The 16241-nt window shown below is 39.1% G+C and overlaps 1 protein-coding gene across 5 annotated transcripts in view; it reads left to right on the plus strand.

The window, feature by feature from the left end:
• The window catches only part of LOC113917567 (limbic system associated membrane protein), a 651218-nt gene that overhangs the window by 604205 nt on the left and 30772 nt on the right, over window positions 1-16241 (plus strand). For 3 of the 5 annotated variants that reach the window (XM_027585416.2, XM_027585415.2, XM_027585419.2), the window contains exons 5-7: window positions 6917-7037; window positions 7420-7568; window positions 14761-14796. In XM_027585416.2, coding sequence (XP_027441217.1) covers window positions 6917-7037; window positions 7420-7568; window positions 14761-14796 — 306 coding nt within the window. The remainder of the gene's footprint in view (window positions 1-6916; window positions 7038-7419; window positions 7569-14760; window positions 14797-16241) is intronic. The other 2 variants (XM_027585420.2, XM_027585418.2) reach the window with 1 other exon arrangement.

Raw genomic sequence — 16241 nt, forward strand, 5'->3', positions numbered from 1 at the left:
CACAGGTAAAGTCTGCCCTCTTAACATTTCTTCAAACTCAGTCACAAATCAGGAAATATATTCTGATATCAATTTCTTTTGTAATCACCCTTTTCACCAACACTGCATAAGCTGTGTTTATATTACATTAAAACAACTAGCCATTGTACCTGTTGTACTGTTCATACGATATGTCCTATTTACGTGTAGTTGTATCAAGTAGATGAAGTCTCCAGGATTGAATTACAGAACCAGGTCTGGCTTGCAAAACTTGGTCCTACAGAGAAATATCCAGTATTACCTGCATCACTTCATCTAAGCCTTTGTACTGTGAAAGTGTCCCATTATTTAAACTGATTCCTCTTCCTTTTCAAAACACAGGGTTTGGAATTAGTTCAGGGGATCAAGATGGCTAAGATAAATAATGACTAAATAGCTTATTGTAATGAAACAGACCCTGAGTACCACTGGAAAAAAAAATCCCAATGCTGGTAATTTGCTCCTACAAGCATTTCATTGATTCATTTACTCAGTTGCCAACAGATATTTGTTGCAGGACACTGAGAAGCTAGAGTAGTAAATAAAAGATGTAGACACAACAGTTTCTCCTGTTTACGTCATAAACTGGATTCTACGGTCTCTCCTTTTTACTTCTCTTGGATAATCCTTCTCCACAGTTGGTTTATAGCATTGCATATAGACATTTGACAAGCAAAATCTATTTTCTAAGTAGTGAGAGGAGTTTACAGAAGCTAAATTATTGACCTGAAATCTCTTCAACTAAATAAGCTTATTACTAGTACAATAGACAGGACTTCTGGTTTCTTGTATCTTACTTACAGTACAGCTGCTCATTTCTTCCAGATACCATCCCTAGGGACAACTGTCCTTTCCTTACAGATTCCCTCAATTTCAGTTCTCACAGTGTATTAAAAGTAGCTACTTGGGTTTACCTCATCCTAGTGCCCCGTATCCTGAGGATAATATCTAGTGCATAGCCAACATTCAATAAATGCAAACCGTTAAGTTTATCTGGATTCTCGTTAAACTGAACTCTTTTCCTATTTCTGTAGAAATACTTCTCCAAAGCTGCCCCCAACTCTCAAGGCTTCCCTCCATCCCATTAACCAGCTAATATTCCTCCACCTTCCCACAACGATGTCTCCAACTAGGTTCACACTACCAAGCTATAACTTCTTTCTCCTCCATTCGTCTCCCTTTGAACTCAGCTCTGCCTCCACGTTGATGTCCAGAACTAACTCAACACAGATGGGGGGGGACATGGACGCTGGCATTTCTAAGGCTCATGCTTACATTTGATAGCCATTTATTAGAGGAGGTAGAGGTTACTTACCATAGATTCTACAACTGGGACTGGAGACATCCACTGTCTCCAGATAATATATATGCATTTTAACTGAACTCTTCAGTGCTTTGATTCAAAAATCACCTAATGATGAGACTTCAAGAAAATGACTGCTCATAATGGAACCAGAGTGGCTACTTTCTCTGGATATTCACAGCTACAGCTACGCATTCTCCATGCCAACCTTTAGTTTATTCTTATATTTGGCATGATTTCAGTAAAGACATGTCCTAATGCTTATGACTCTATTATGGGACCTTCAGAGGAGATATTCAGTATGAATCCAGAGTATTGCAATCTTCTACCATAACTTTGCAATGTGAACAAGAACCATAATTTCCTGAATTCCTAGAGTACCAAGACTCCACTAGAGGTTTTGTATGATTCACTGTAGTCATCACATTGACAGTGGCTAACCAAGGAGGGAGGTGTATTGGGCCTGAACTGCCCCAGCAAGGAGATATTTACTGTATCACTGACATTATTTAGTATGTTAAGTTTAGTATTTCTGGGACATAGTGTTTAAAAAAAAAGATTACTTTAAGTTAGTTCTATTATCTTTAAATTCTCTAAAGATAGTACCTTTCTTATTGCCTCTATTCTCTGCCCCTCCTCCGTTGGTCCACCATTGCACACTAACCCTGAAAGATAATCAAATCATCTGTCTACAGAGAGGACAAAAACAGAGCTCAGAGAATATAAGCATTGTTGGCCATAAAATCAAAGAACTTGTGAGTGGTAGGTAGAGTTGGGATTCTAACCCAGTTCTAACTCCACAGCCCTCTTTCCTTCCAAACCACCACGTGAATAATAGTAATACAAATAGTAAATGTAAAATAATAATAATAATAATAATAATAATAATAATAATAAAAGTAATCACCTCCGGTGTTAAACGTGCTCTTATATACATGATTTCGTTTGATCTTTACATCAAACCTGTGAGACAGATCACAGGGGTCATCATCTCCATTTATAGGTGGGGGGGCCCCAGGAAGTCAACATGTCACCCATAGGAGATGATAATCTAAGTGGCGCAGGCAGAAATTGAACTCACAACTCCTGATTTCTAATGCAGGTTTATACCCCCTAGGTCACTGCATGCTGTGCCATTTTGGTACCCTTTAATAGCAGAAATAGAACATTTACCTTTTAAGCTACCAACATGTTCCCCTAAATGGTATTTTTCCCTATTAGGAATTCATTTCTCTTTAAAGGAACTCATTCAGATGGAAGCCCAGAGAAGTTCAGAGCATGCCCTTCAAAACATGGGTTCAGAGCTAGACTCCATCAAATGTTGGCTATATGAATTTGGACAAGTTATTAACCCTCTGTAGATCTGTCTTCTCATTCATAAGCTAGGGTTAATAAGTCTTATCTCTGATAGCTATTATTTGGGTGAAAAGAATACCTAAAGCCTAGTAGAGTGCTGACACATGGTAAATGCCCACAAATTGAGACCTTTATTAAGAATTGTGTTCTTTTTATATTATTATTCAAAAAAATTAGGATGATTAAGTGAATGATACTTTGTTTGCTAGACCACTGTCACTGTTATCCTATTCATTCTACTTGAAAAATTCTTGTTATTGGTGATATAAGACGAAGAAAGTCCTTATTAATATTTTCAGAACCCAGAGTTTTGAAGTAATAAAGACTGGAAGAGTCCTTTGAAAATTTAGGCTATTCCAAAGTCACATAAAGAATAACAATGAACTCTGTGCAGCATTATTAAGCCACATTTTTATTATAACAATATTTTGAGCATGGACATCTATTATTTTAACTCTACTAGGCATGCTGCAATGTGATTTGTAATAATTTTTCTTAGCCTCACCTATACAGAATTCATTACAAATGAATTTTGAAATGTTCATTCCAATAAGCCATGAGTGAACAGACTTGCACCATCGTGTCATCTGAGAAATATTAGGAACAATGACTTCTTTGTACATTTATCATTATCTGTGAATTTACCTTGGGAGGAGAAACTTCCTAGATTTTCAAGGAGAGAAGCAAGTGTTTGGTCTTTGTAACTGACCAGTGTCATCCTATCCCAAAATTAATGCACCTAAAAGTATTCAACCTTAATTTGCTGTCACCTTTCCCATACTGGCATCTCTGAGGAGCTAATAAATAACTTACTACATAGTTATTCAGGTTCTAAACAAATGGAGAAATAGGTAAAGGAGATATATGAGAGGCCCAACTGCCCCCATTATTAGAGATTAAGATGGATAGAGGTAGTACTTAGTGTGGGGGACTTATCTCTCCAAACATGGCAGCCCTGGAATGGGGCAGGCCTCCTCACCTAAGAGCAGGAAGGAGAGAGCCTGAGTAAGACTTTAGTGTGAAGAAACAGAGGCAAACCCTCATTCCCTGCCAGAAGGTTGGTCCCAAAAGGAAGCAAGGAAAAAGATGAGCCAAAGAAACCTCATTTATTCTTTCCAGACTTTTCAGTCAAAATTATTCCTTCCTTGTGGGTCTCAGAGCAAGGACGTATACTAAATAAGCTCCCACCACATAGAAGGAAACATCCAGAGTAAGGAAGAACTCTCCCACAAAACTGTACAGCTGGGACCTGCATTCTTGGTCCCATGGTGGAGGGGCTGGAAGCCATGTACCATGGTATTATTATGTTGAGGTGCCGCAGCCATGAGTGTGAGAGGTGGAGGTGATAGAAAGTGTGGAATTGGATCAGGTTAGGGCTGGTTCAGCAATAAGGTAGTCATCATTAAGGGTTTGTCACCCATAACCATGTGGCTCCAGAAATTCACAAACACTGGTTAAAACTCATTTTACAAACTGAGAAATTAAAGAAGTCAATAGAATCACAAGCAAGATTCTCTCTCTGGCCAGCATGCTACAAATTGTGGAGTCACTGACAGCTTCAGAACCTACTACAGTGAATAGGTGAGGATGGGAAACTAGTATTTGTTCATGGTCATCTATTTCTCTTCTTACGTATCTTTTTGCAGAGGATGGCGTCACTTAGATGCCCAACCCAGAAACTTGAGTGTTACCTCTGACACTCTTCCTCCTTTCCCTCGTCCTTTACATCTATTCTTGTCAATTCTGAGTCTTCATATCTCTCAATTTCAATTCTGTCCCTTCCCTTCCATTTTCTTTATCACAAACCTAGTGCAGGCTAGCGGGTTCCTTCAGTACTCTCAAAGTGGACCTCCCTGCCTCTGGTTCCAGCTTTTTATAAATGAGGAAGATGAGGCAATATGACTCTAGACAAAGCACTATCTTCTGTAATGAGGAAGGACAGTAAAGTATAGAGTCTGTATTTGAGCTCATGTCTAACAAACTTTAAATCCAAACTCTTAACCTCTGTTCAGTGCCCCATCTCTATACAAATACCTCCCCCACCAACACCACTACCACCAATTATCCCATTATCCTTTGAACTAATGTGCTCTAATGATCCACATAGCAAATCACCAAATGAAAGAATTTTATGTGGAACCTTGGTGATCATTTTAGGTTAACTCCTTTTTTTTTTTAAGATTTTATGTATGTATTTAATTGACAGAGAGACAGCAAGAGAGGGAACATAAGCAGGGGGAGTGGGAGAGGGAGAAGCAGGCTTCCCGCGGAGCAGGGAGCCTGATGTGGAGCTTGATCCCAGGACCCTGGGATCATGACCTGAGCCGAAGGCAGACGCTTAATGACTGAGCCACCCAAGCGCCCCAACTCCTTCTTTTAAAAGAAGAGAAAGAAAAAGCTCAAACTGGTGCAGACACTTGGGCAGGCCATAGTTCTGGTTAAGAGAAGAGTCAAAATCTGACCTTAGGTTTCCTGTTTCTGATTGTTAATCCTGGCTCCTAACTCATAGAACAGATAAATAAGCTGTAATTTTGAAAGTTAGTAATTTAGGGGTTAAATGAGTTATGGGTATGAACATACACTTGGGTCATAATGATACCATCTGCCCATTTGTGAAAGATAGGCAGTTTTGACTAGAATTTTTTTTTTAAGCTGGAAGGGTTACTAGAGGTCATTAAAGTGTGGTTCCCTCACTTTATAGGTAATAAAACCAAGGCTCAGTAAGATAAATTGTGTGATGGGAGGTCCACACAACCAAACTGAAATTAAATTCCAGGACTCCTAGTTTCCAATCCAGGGTTCTTTCCACTCACCTGGCTGCTTTTTTGTGTCTATACAAAAATGAGTAGATAAGTCTAAAATAAAACACCCACCTCCACCACCCGCTTTGGCACATCTGTCTACACAAGGGCTGGTGATGCTTATCCAAATGTGCTTTAACTCCTCCTCTCTCTGTCAGTGATTTCAAGATGTCCATGCTGATGTGAAAATGAAATGGGGGAGAAAACTGCAGACTAACCTCATGGTTTTGTGCATCCTTTTAAACTAAGAAGGTCAGAGTCTTCTATAGGCAGGAAACTTGGAAAATAGTTTTGAATATGAAGACAAAAAGCAAAAATGAGTGAGCCGAACCAAGTGCTGAAGAGCAGAGATTTAAATAAATTTTGTGTACTAGAGTTTACTTTGCTAATTTCCCTAAATAAACTTCCTCCTCCACAAAATCTAAACAGATTGTTTGGGTCTATTTTTGACTTGTGCACAGAGCCAACCTACCATTTTCTGGCAAATGACCTTTGGGCAGAAAAGTCCTTTTCCCCTTGAAGGTCCATAACCTGTACAAATACAGCATCGTCAAGCCAGGAGCTTGAGTCTACCATCCCAGCTTAGTCATGTGGGCCTGTAAACGCTTGTTCCACCCTCTGTAGGATTGCTTGAAAGAATCATAGCAAATTAGAACATTAGATGTGTTTCTGAGCTCATTTCAAACCCGCTACAGTTTTGCAAGCCCAATTCTAAGCAGAACATATCAAGTGTCCAACTGCCAGTGAGCGCAGAAAACTGACACACCAGGCAGGCTTCTCTGCGGCAGAGTACACTTCAATTGTACACTCACACACAAAAGCACAATTTACTTGGGTCATAGCAACAAGGAAACACTTAGAAAAAAAGGTAAATATCTAACACTAGTTTGTTTGTTTGTTTGTTTTTCTGAATTCCCGCAACGATATCAGGCTGAGCTTATGTTGGGAGAACTTTAATCCTCTATCACTTTCACCAGACTTCTTACTACCATCTCAAACTATAACAACAGAGATGATAATGATGATGATGAAAAAGAAAAATGTTCAAATTAGACATTTAAAATCCCAAGTCCTTTGGTATCACCATTTAATTTATAAAAAGAGAAAACTATGTAAATATTATAATCTATGGTTGAAATAACTGATGGTCTATTGGAGAAGGGAAAAAGAAATCCTAGATTCCATTGCCATAAAACCCTGTTAATTGTCCCATTTAAGTAAAGCAAGTCTACAGTTTCATTAATCATCTCTTATTTTTATTTCATTTTCTAGTGATCAGTGCCATTCAGCTGATCACAAAATTCATGTAAATGAGGCTTGAAGACTATTTCTTTCGTGCAGCTCTCCGATCAGATGGTCCTTTCTGAGTCCTTCTTGCATGGAAATTCTGCAGCACCCTCTGACCCTCATGTCAATGGTGTGCCTGTCTTTCCTACAGATCCTCCCACTATCACAGAATCTAAGAGCAATGAAGCCACCACAGGGCGGAAAGCTTCACTCAAATGTGAGGCCTCGGCAGTGCCTGCGCCTGACTTTGAGTGGTACCGGGATGACACCAGGTATGTGCCAAATGTGCCAGGCCCCCTTTGCTCCACTATGTGGTCCTGAGGACAGAACCAAGCTCCACTGTCATGATGTGGGTTTACGCTATTAAACTCTTCATTTTCTAAATCTCTTTACCGAGTGCTTTGGGGCCTGTAGCTCTTACCCCAAAGCCCAGTGAAACTCATCCATTCCTGAGTCTTCTCTATCAGTGGACATTGATTCTGATGATATGGGGTTGCATGATTAAAACAAGGAATTGAGCAGGACCCACAAGCTCTAACTACTACATTTCTTTCCATGTCCTCCAATATCATGATGAAAAAGGGATCACTGCACCAAGTCTTAATCATTGTTTTTTTTTTTTTTTTTTTCACTCTTCTGTTTTTGAACTCTTAGGATAAACAGTGCTAATGGCCTTGAGATTAAGAGCACGGAGGGCCAATCCTCCCTGACAGTGACCAACGTCACTGAAGAGCACTATGGCAACTATACCTGCGTGGCTGCCAACAATCTGGGGGTCACCAATGCCAGCCTAGTCCTTTTCAGTAAGTATGCCAAAGCAGGGCCTGATGTGGGAGAACTAAGTCAACTAGTTCTCCAGTGGGAAACCTGAAAATCACCCCCTTACCTTATCATTTACCTTACCTATTAAAGGTAAACTTATACAAAAATAAGAATGTAGTCACTGAAACAGAAACACAGGCCCTCCATCCCTATGCATAAGGCAGGATTTACAAATGAAATAACTTCTCTCTCGATTTCCTGGTTTACTTATGATAACTACCTTGTTGTGACTTTTTGTTGTTGCTAGGTTGTTTTTTCTTTTGTTTTGTTTTGTTTTGTTTTGTTTCCTGGTTGATTTAACTGTAAGAATATTCAAAGAATAGAAATCTCAAGGAACAGAGGTGATGTAAGATCCTGGAAAATGAATGGCAATATAAAAATGGCCCTAGTGAGAGTGATTGAGGAAGAAAAATTCCATGAGGATGGATAAGATGCTGGGAGAAGGGAGAGGCTGGGAAAAGAAAGTGTATTTTTAACAACACAAGAGCAATGGTGGAGTGAATGATTAAAACATGATCTAAAATCTAAAGGAAAAATGGTTGCAGAAGGGTTTCCATATGACAGCAGGAAACATTACTTATCTGACGTATTTTTGGAACTGATAAAATGGTAGGAGAGAGGAGCATTTCCAAAGACCAGAGAAGATCCTAAGGCAGACTGAGGAGGACTCAGGTGTTTTAGCTTCCTGGTGTTAGTAGTGAGAGCCCACTTCAGAGCCTGGTTCTGTAGCAGCCATTAAGGTCAGCTATCTGACCCCCTGCCTTGCTGGCCCTGAGGCTACGAGCACAGACACAAATGCCCCCTGAGAAACAGAAGTATGACGGGTGAAATTAGGAGAAAATGGTACATTTAGAATAGGAAAACAAGTTTAGCGTTTCATCAATCATCTCTTACTTTTATGTAGTTTTCTAGTGATCAGTCCTGTTCAACTGATCATAAAACTCAGGATAAGAAAATGGAATTTAGAATAGGAAAATGTTTGGAATGGGAAAATGTTTATCAGAATAAGTCAAACAAACAAAAGAGTAGGCACATGCTGGGCCAGAAAGTTCATTTGGACTAAAAGAGAAAGTCCAAAACCTTTACTATTTATTATTTTGGAATAACAAGCTACTAGGAATTTTTTTCTGCACATGTTCAGTTGGAAAAGCTAGAAACACTATGACCAGGAGAGATGTCTCCATCTTGCTTTACCCAATTTAGATGAGCCTACAAGAAAAAAATATATATTTTTAGGAGAAAAATCAATCTCAGTGAGAGTTCTCTTGAGATGAAATATTAAAGCCATTTTATAACTGTTCAAGATCCAACTCTGCTTATAAAAAAACAACAACCACAAACTATTCTAAATTTGGGCTTCAGTTTCTCCCCCATAACTCCCATTGACTTCAACCTACAACAGTTTGATGGGATACAGTCATACAAATGCTTGAAGTTTAAAATTCACATGAATTTTAATATGAAGTTTAAAATTCATATCCCTGTTTACTTGTCTCCAAAGACCAAACATCAGTGTTCTTTGCTTCAGCTAGAGACACCAATATCTCAAGACACTTGAGAAGGTATTTATTAAGAAATGTAGTTACTTGTTTCATTCTTGACATCAGGGATTCCATAAATGGGGGCCAACAGCCTCAACTCTAAATTTGAGATTCTGACATATCTAAGGTAACCTGCTTAAGTAGAACAACATGCACTTAATAAGAGGTTCTATAGGGACAATAAGAGGTTTTATAGAGAAAGTGGGACAGTTGGGTTAGAAAAAGTGAGCAACTATAATTTGCATTAAAGTATCTTTTCCTTTTTTTAATTTTTTTATTAACATATAATGTATTGTTTGTTTCAGGGGTACAGGTCTGTGATTCATCAGTCTTACACAATTCACACACTCACCATAGCACCTACCTTCCCCAGTGTCCATCACCCAGCCACCCCATCCCTCCCACCCCCAACCACTCCAGCAACCCTCAGTTTGTTTCCTGAGATTAAGAGTCTCTTATGGTTTGTCTCTCTCTCTGGTTTCATCTTGTTTCATTTTTCCCTCCCTTCCCCTATGATCCTCTGTCTTGTTTCTCAAATTCTGCATATCAGTGAGATCATATGAAAAGTATCTTTTCCACTTTTCCCACCCAGACGAAGTGTGCTAATATACTTCAAATAATAACTAAAATAACACCTATAGACTGAGAGAGGAAGGTGAAGGAGGAGGGAAGGGTGGAATACTTGAGGAGGAGAAAGCAAGGGTGGGCTAGGTCAGAGATAATGGAGATCCCGCGAGTGTGCTGGTGGTGAGGAAGGGTGATCTCAAGCCCTGTAAATACCATTGCCCTATTCATAAAAGTCCATTTAAAGGACCCACCCAGTAAAAGTAAGAAGTGCCAAGAATCTCACAGAATTTCTGTTTGTAAGCTGAGAATCACAGACTTGGACAAGTGTATCATCATCATATTGTGACTTCACTGAGGTCACCTGCAATTTTACCCTTGAGAAGTGCACAGCGCCATGATTAATGGTGTGCTATTTCCCCTGTGGGCCCACACTGCCCTCTGCAGAACAGCCTTCCCAGGCACCAGCTCTGCATTTGGCAGCATGTGCATCAGCATTGGGTTTGTAACTGGTTTCCCACCTTATGAGGGGATGATGAAAATTAGAGGAAGCATGATGAAAATTAGGGGAACTACTGCCCTCTTTAGACCTTAGACCCAAGACCCAAGTATGCACACTTTAAGGGAGAAGCTGTGCTTCTTACCTAACAGGAAGGCCGCTTCCACCACGCCCACCCCGTGGTGACCATTTAGGGTTAGGAGGTCCCTTGTTACAGCCATGATAGCTGAATCCTTGGGAATACAGCTCTGTGAAACCCTATTTCACACAGGCAAAAGAGAAAGAGGGAGGGAGAAGGTGGGGAAAGAGAAAGGGAAGAGAAGGGGGAAAAAAGGAAGTGCCTATGTGAACAGATTGCCCATTACTTGGACTCAAAGTAGATGGGTTGAATGGGAAGAAGGAAGACACTGCAGGTAGCGGTACTTTTCCACAGAACAGGGTCAGCAGGGGAGAGATGCTTGGGAGGGGTGGCTACAGCAGCCCTGACAGAGAGCACTGTGCAGGCAGCGGGGTGCTGTGCTGACCCAGCTGGTCCAGAGCAGATGAGGCAGCTGGTGAGCTGCTGCAAGCCAGAAAGAGGAAGCAAGGAGAACTGGAGAGCCAGAGCCCCTGAAGAGTTCACGATTATCCATCTTCACTGGGGTGTCAGCACATTTTCAGCGTCCACCTCAGCGACATGTGCTGACTTTTTACACAGTGCCAGTTTGTGGTCACTGATTCATCTTGTCTTCCACCACATACATACATATACTTCTCCTCTCTCTATTCAAATACTGATCTTCAAAGGGGTCAAAGTAATTGAATAAAAGTGCAAGAATACAATGTATTGATAGTAATTTTTCCTAGGCCAATGGAAGCACTCCTTTCTCATTTGTGTCCTTCTCCACACATTCCAGCATTGTTTGTCAAGAATCTGTACTACCTCAGGCTATATTATATCCAAGTTTATATATTTTTCTCCATCCTGGGGAAAGCATTACACTGTGCAATTTTTCTGAATGCATTAATCCAATGGTACAGCATGTACAGGCAAAGATTCCGCTCCTTAGTCTTTGTCGGCTGTGGAGATATGCACCACATGGAGGAAGATTTCTGTTGATGCCAAGAGAAGGTCCATCCTCAGCATATGGAACATCACAGATTCTGTGTTCCCACACTGATGACTATAATGCACCCACAACGGAAACCTATCTTGTTTCCATGCTTATGTTGAGTTACTTTTAAAACAATGGATAGGAGGAAGAATAATAGGGTGATGATTTTAAGGTGGTCACTTCTGATCAAGTGAATTCTTACAAGGTACTCTGCACATGCACTGAACACTTAACATACATGATCTCATTTCATTGTCAAGACAACCCTAGTAGGGACTCCTACTTCTCCATTAGATAAAGAGGTTAAGTAACTAGAGCAACCAAATAAAGCTGCTGGGATTTAAATTTGGGTAATCTGTTTCCAGAATCCAGGCTATAGATCAATGTTACCTAGGTTTGTATATGTGGAGAAATGTTAGGAAATGTATCGTTTGTAGTTTGGAAGTGAAGAGACATATAATTTCTTTCTCATTTTTTCACTTAGTGAGGTCTGTCCATGACTAAATATTGCTATATCCCTTCCCACCTGAGACACTGTGTCTGCCACCCCCCCATTTCCATTTCCATTAACCCCCACCAACATGGGTCCACTGGATTAGTTAGATGGTTGATTTATCTTTGGCACGTGGAGATTCCTAACTAATATTCCGGCCTAGTGATCAGTGCTTGACCTCAGGAGGCGAATATTCCCACATGTTAAAGGAAACTCCTACTAATCAATTACCTTCTACTTTAGAGAAATGTGTGGGTTGGTAAGGCATTTTGAAGCTATTAAGTACAAAAAAATAAAAATGCAAAGAAGTCTACACTCAGCCATACCACCTCAGTGTGTAGGAGGTTTTCAAATTTTCTTTTTAATTTTAAAAGATCATTAACTTGTAAACCTATACTTGATTAAATTTCATGTATTACCTAAGCAACCCAGCAACTGGAGAGAGCCCTTAAAATGAGGGCCTCCCCCACTTGTTTAGAAACCATTTTAAGTTATTACCTTGGCAGCTCAGGGTTTAAATATATACCACTTGACGATACTAGTTAAGACTTGGCAAAGCCTCTTAACCAGCTACTTCTGGTTGCCACAGAATAAAACAGTGTCAGCAGCTATTGGAACACTATCCACATGTAGTTTGAAAGACTGGCTGCAAACTTTTTACAAGGGCTCTCTGTGGCTACAATAAGAAATAGATGGGCATTGGGACTTGATTTAGTTTCAAGAAAAGGTGTGAAATATGCTGACTTCCAGAAAGTTTAAAGAACATGGGCATACCCATTGAAAAATAAAAGAAAATCATATCTGAGTTAATAAATTACCTCCATATATACACCTTATCATCAACTCTAGCCTTTGTCATTTGAGTGCTTTTAATTCAGAGGTTTTTCTTGTTAAGTGTTAATGCCCCATTTATCTCATGGTGTCCCAGCAGAATCAACCAATAACACACACACTCACCCATTTAGCAAATTAGGAACCAATGATCAAAGGATCTTGCTAGAGCCACAGCATATATTTCTGGGGTCAATCTTAGGGCTCTGTTCCTAAAACCTTCCAATCAGCTGCTAAGCTCCGCTGACTTCCCCAAATGTTAGCAGCCAAAAGACAAAGTGCATGGCAGCGAGGTTCCTGTACCCTCTGCTTTTGAATTTCAAACGTTGAAGAATTTCTTTTTCATTTTAAGCGCTATCACTTCACTTGACACTCTTACAAGAGCCCACAAACCCTGGCATAAATTATAAAATGCCACAGAGTAATGGTGGAGAAATAAGGATAAAAGCTGGGATGGGGAAGCATCTAAGGAATAAGTCAGTAAGGTGGAATTAGGAAAATAAGAGTAACTGGTGGGGCATGATAGGGCTAACCCTGATGAGAACAGGGTGGGAAACGGTTGAAAAGGCGATGAGAGGAGGGCGGCTGAAAAGATTTTAGCAATATAAATGGTCTTTTGGAAATGAGGGCAGAGTGCATTTACCCAGCTGTGAACAGTGTGATGAGAAAATATTAAGCTGAGTCATTTAAACAGTCTGAATAATAATAGTAATAATAAAAATAAAATACAGTAGATAGAGTATCATATGGGATAGTAGTCTCCAACTGCTACATAAATGCTGAAAGTAGTTTAGCTATTTATTGTCAAAGGAGGAAACTTAATACCAAATAACCAGCGAAGGTTTAAACCATTTTTCTACTTGACAGTTGTGTAACTAAGACACAATTGTTCACTGCGCTATTATTGACCTGTTCCCTCTTAATGCACTTAGGAAACTTTGGCATTTAAGCTACAACTTTCAGCCAAGCTAGAGAAAAGTTCACTCTGCAAGGAGACTGGGTTTTCTTGGCATCACAGATGTACTGAGTGCCCAAATTCCAGGCAAAATCTACTCTTCCTAAATTTATGGTACGAGATGGCAGGCAGATTAAATTTGAATATGAACTTGATTTTTGTTTATTTCAATTTATCGTTAGTACTTATTTAACCAAACAGCTAGGAGGAATCTAAAGTGCGGGTTAATTATATTGCACTATAGGGTTTCCAGGCAGTAAGTAATGTATCCTATCCCTAATAGACCATTCTGCCTCTCTGAAAGAGCCTCAGAGGAGGATTTAGAGTTAAACCTGGGGTTTTGATAAGATAAATAGAGGATACCTTAAAGCCTGAGCCCTGCCCGCACATTCAATTTATGATCAGTAGCTTGGGGTTAGGACCATAAGGGACACATAAGCTAAAACTCAAGTGTCCAAAAGAATGCTTCTTCTTACTCAACAGGATGTATCATCAAGTACATTTGATTGGTTGATCAAATTTCAGGTGAGATTGTATTATCCCAAGAGGGTGGTATTAAAAGACAAAAAAAATTAAAGCATGCCAATTTACTTATTTCCTGGGCTTACTCTTGCACTTGTATTAGTAATATGGAAGTAAAAACCTGAGGGAAAAGTTGAATTAGTATTTCCCAAAATAAATTTTCCACATACTTGGCTAAAGCTGATATGAGCTGTAGGGCTCAGGGAGAGGAAAGGAGTCTTTAGCTATCATGGGTCCATCTGTCATGAGTTAAAGAGACCAGAACCAAGAGGAAGTCGCATGACTGAATGTGATCACTACTAATTTAAATACCCTCAACCCGGCCCTCCAAAAAAATCTGTAATTTTGGTAGTGAGTTTTTTCAATGTAGAATAGGATCCTCTTTGTAGGGTTGCCACAATAAGATGTTGTTTCCTACTCTAGCTAAATTTTTTTAAAGGCTTTAGATTTAAAATTTTACTAATAGTTCTCTGATACTTTAGTGTTGGTAAGAAGAACAGACAAATGCTTCACGGGAGATATATTCCTATAAGCATGGAAATTCATCTGTTTTATAATTATCTGAGTAGCTAAACATGAGTAAGATATATATATCTATTTGGATATACACATATATAGAAAGAGATATAGATCTATATAAACTCTCCATGATGTTTACTATTTTTCCCCTTTAGAGCGTGTTTCACCCACAATCCCTATTCCCATTCAAGGTCAGTATGATTTTTATGACTGTAGTTCTGTTGCTGGGTCATTCTCCATCATCTATAATGTGCAAAACATACAACGGGGAATACATAGTCACAAAATTCACATACAATAGAAATCCTTTTTTTTTCTTTAAACCTTCAGAAGAAAGTCAATCAGTTGTCCCCACAACAGTTGAGAGGCCTGTAACAGATCTGTCATCTGACTCAAGTTGGTCAGTTGTTGGCAAGATGATGCCAAGCTCAGAAAGCAATTTTCTCTTCAATTAATATGTATGACAGGTAACCGTGGATTCACACGTTTGGAACACAGCCCGTTATGTTCTGCAGCTCATAAAAACACGAATCCTCTAACCACCCTCATGTTTGGAGGCTTACACAATCTGAATCTGAAGTCCTTGGTATTGTAAAAGTGAATTTATCTAGTGCTGTCAGAGTTTGAACTCAACCAGATTACAAGGACATTCATTTTTCTTAAAATCTTGGCCAATTTGAGGGCTTTTCCTTTTAAACATAACTCTTTTAGAAAACACAAATGAAAAAATAAGGTAATCATTCTGTATTCCTTTTCATAAATCTTTCCACACACTCAAATTAAATTTCGCCTCCTACATCACATTTAGATGCAAGTTGCAGCCCCAGCCTTCTAGCTTAAGGCTATTTAAAGACAAATTGGCAAATAAAATTAAAACAATACAAAAAATCTGAAATGAAACCAATCTACCATTGAAATTAAATTCCAGAAAAGTGATTTGCAAATAACACTCAAAGACCTGAGAAAAAATGGAGAGTAGGCCATGCGGGGCCTAGTGTGGAAAAAATAAATCTAATTAAACAAGATTATTGTATACACTATAAAAGAAGTGTGCTCAGAATTAAAGGTAGAAAGCTGCTGTTTTATAAGTTTGAAGACAGATCATGTATCATTAACACTCCTCCAAACTAAAAATTAGGTCAGAATTGGGTGAGGATATTCAGAGTGTCAATAATGTTATGTTTTACATATGTATGTATTCACATATATGCAAACTTATTTTAATTATATTTGCAATGAGGATTGCAAGGTTTCAAGGATCAACTAGACAGCTTAATAAAAAAGTTATTCTTAAACTTTAAGAAGGGTCCAAACTATTTTTAGAAGAACTCTGTTGAATAAAATTGTTCCCTAAAACATTAATGAAATGTTTCTTATCCCAGCTACTAAAAATAAGACTAAAATGTGCCTGTTTTTTAGGCTTGACATGAAACTTAGTGTTCATGGAAAATATCCCATTTTGAATTCCTGACGTGCCACAGTTATTTTAAGACATTTATCTTCTAGTGTTGCTGCAGAGATTGACACCATTTTATCATGTTGCCATCTTGCAAATTTCTTGATGTGACAAACACATACATACACTTTTGTCCCAATGGATAACATTTTCACCAAAGAGGTTATGCTCCATCCAGGA

This window comes from Zalophus californianus, chromosome 1, assembly GCF_009762305.2.
Source record: "Zalophus californianus isolate mZalCal1 chromosome 1, mZalCal1.pri.v2, whole genome shotgun sequence".
NCBI lineage: Eukaryota > Metazoa > Chordata > Mammalia > Carnivora > Otariidae > Zalophus > Zalophus californianus.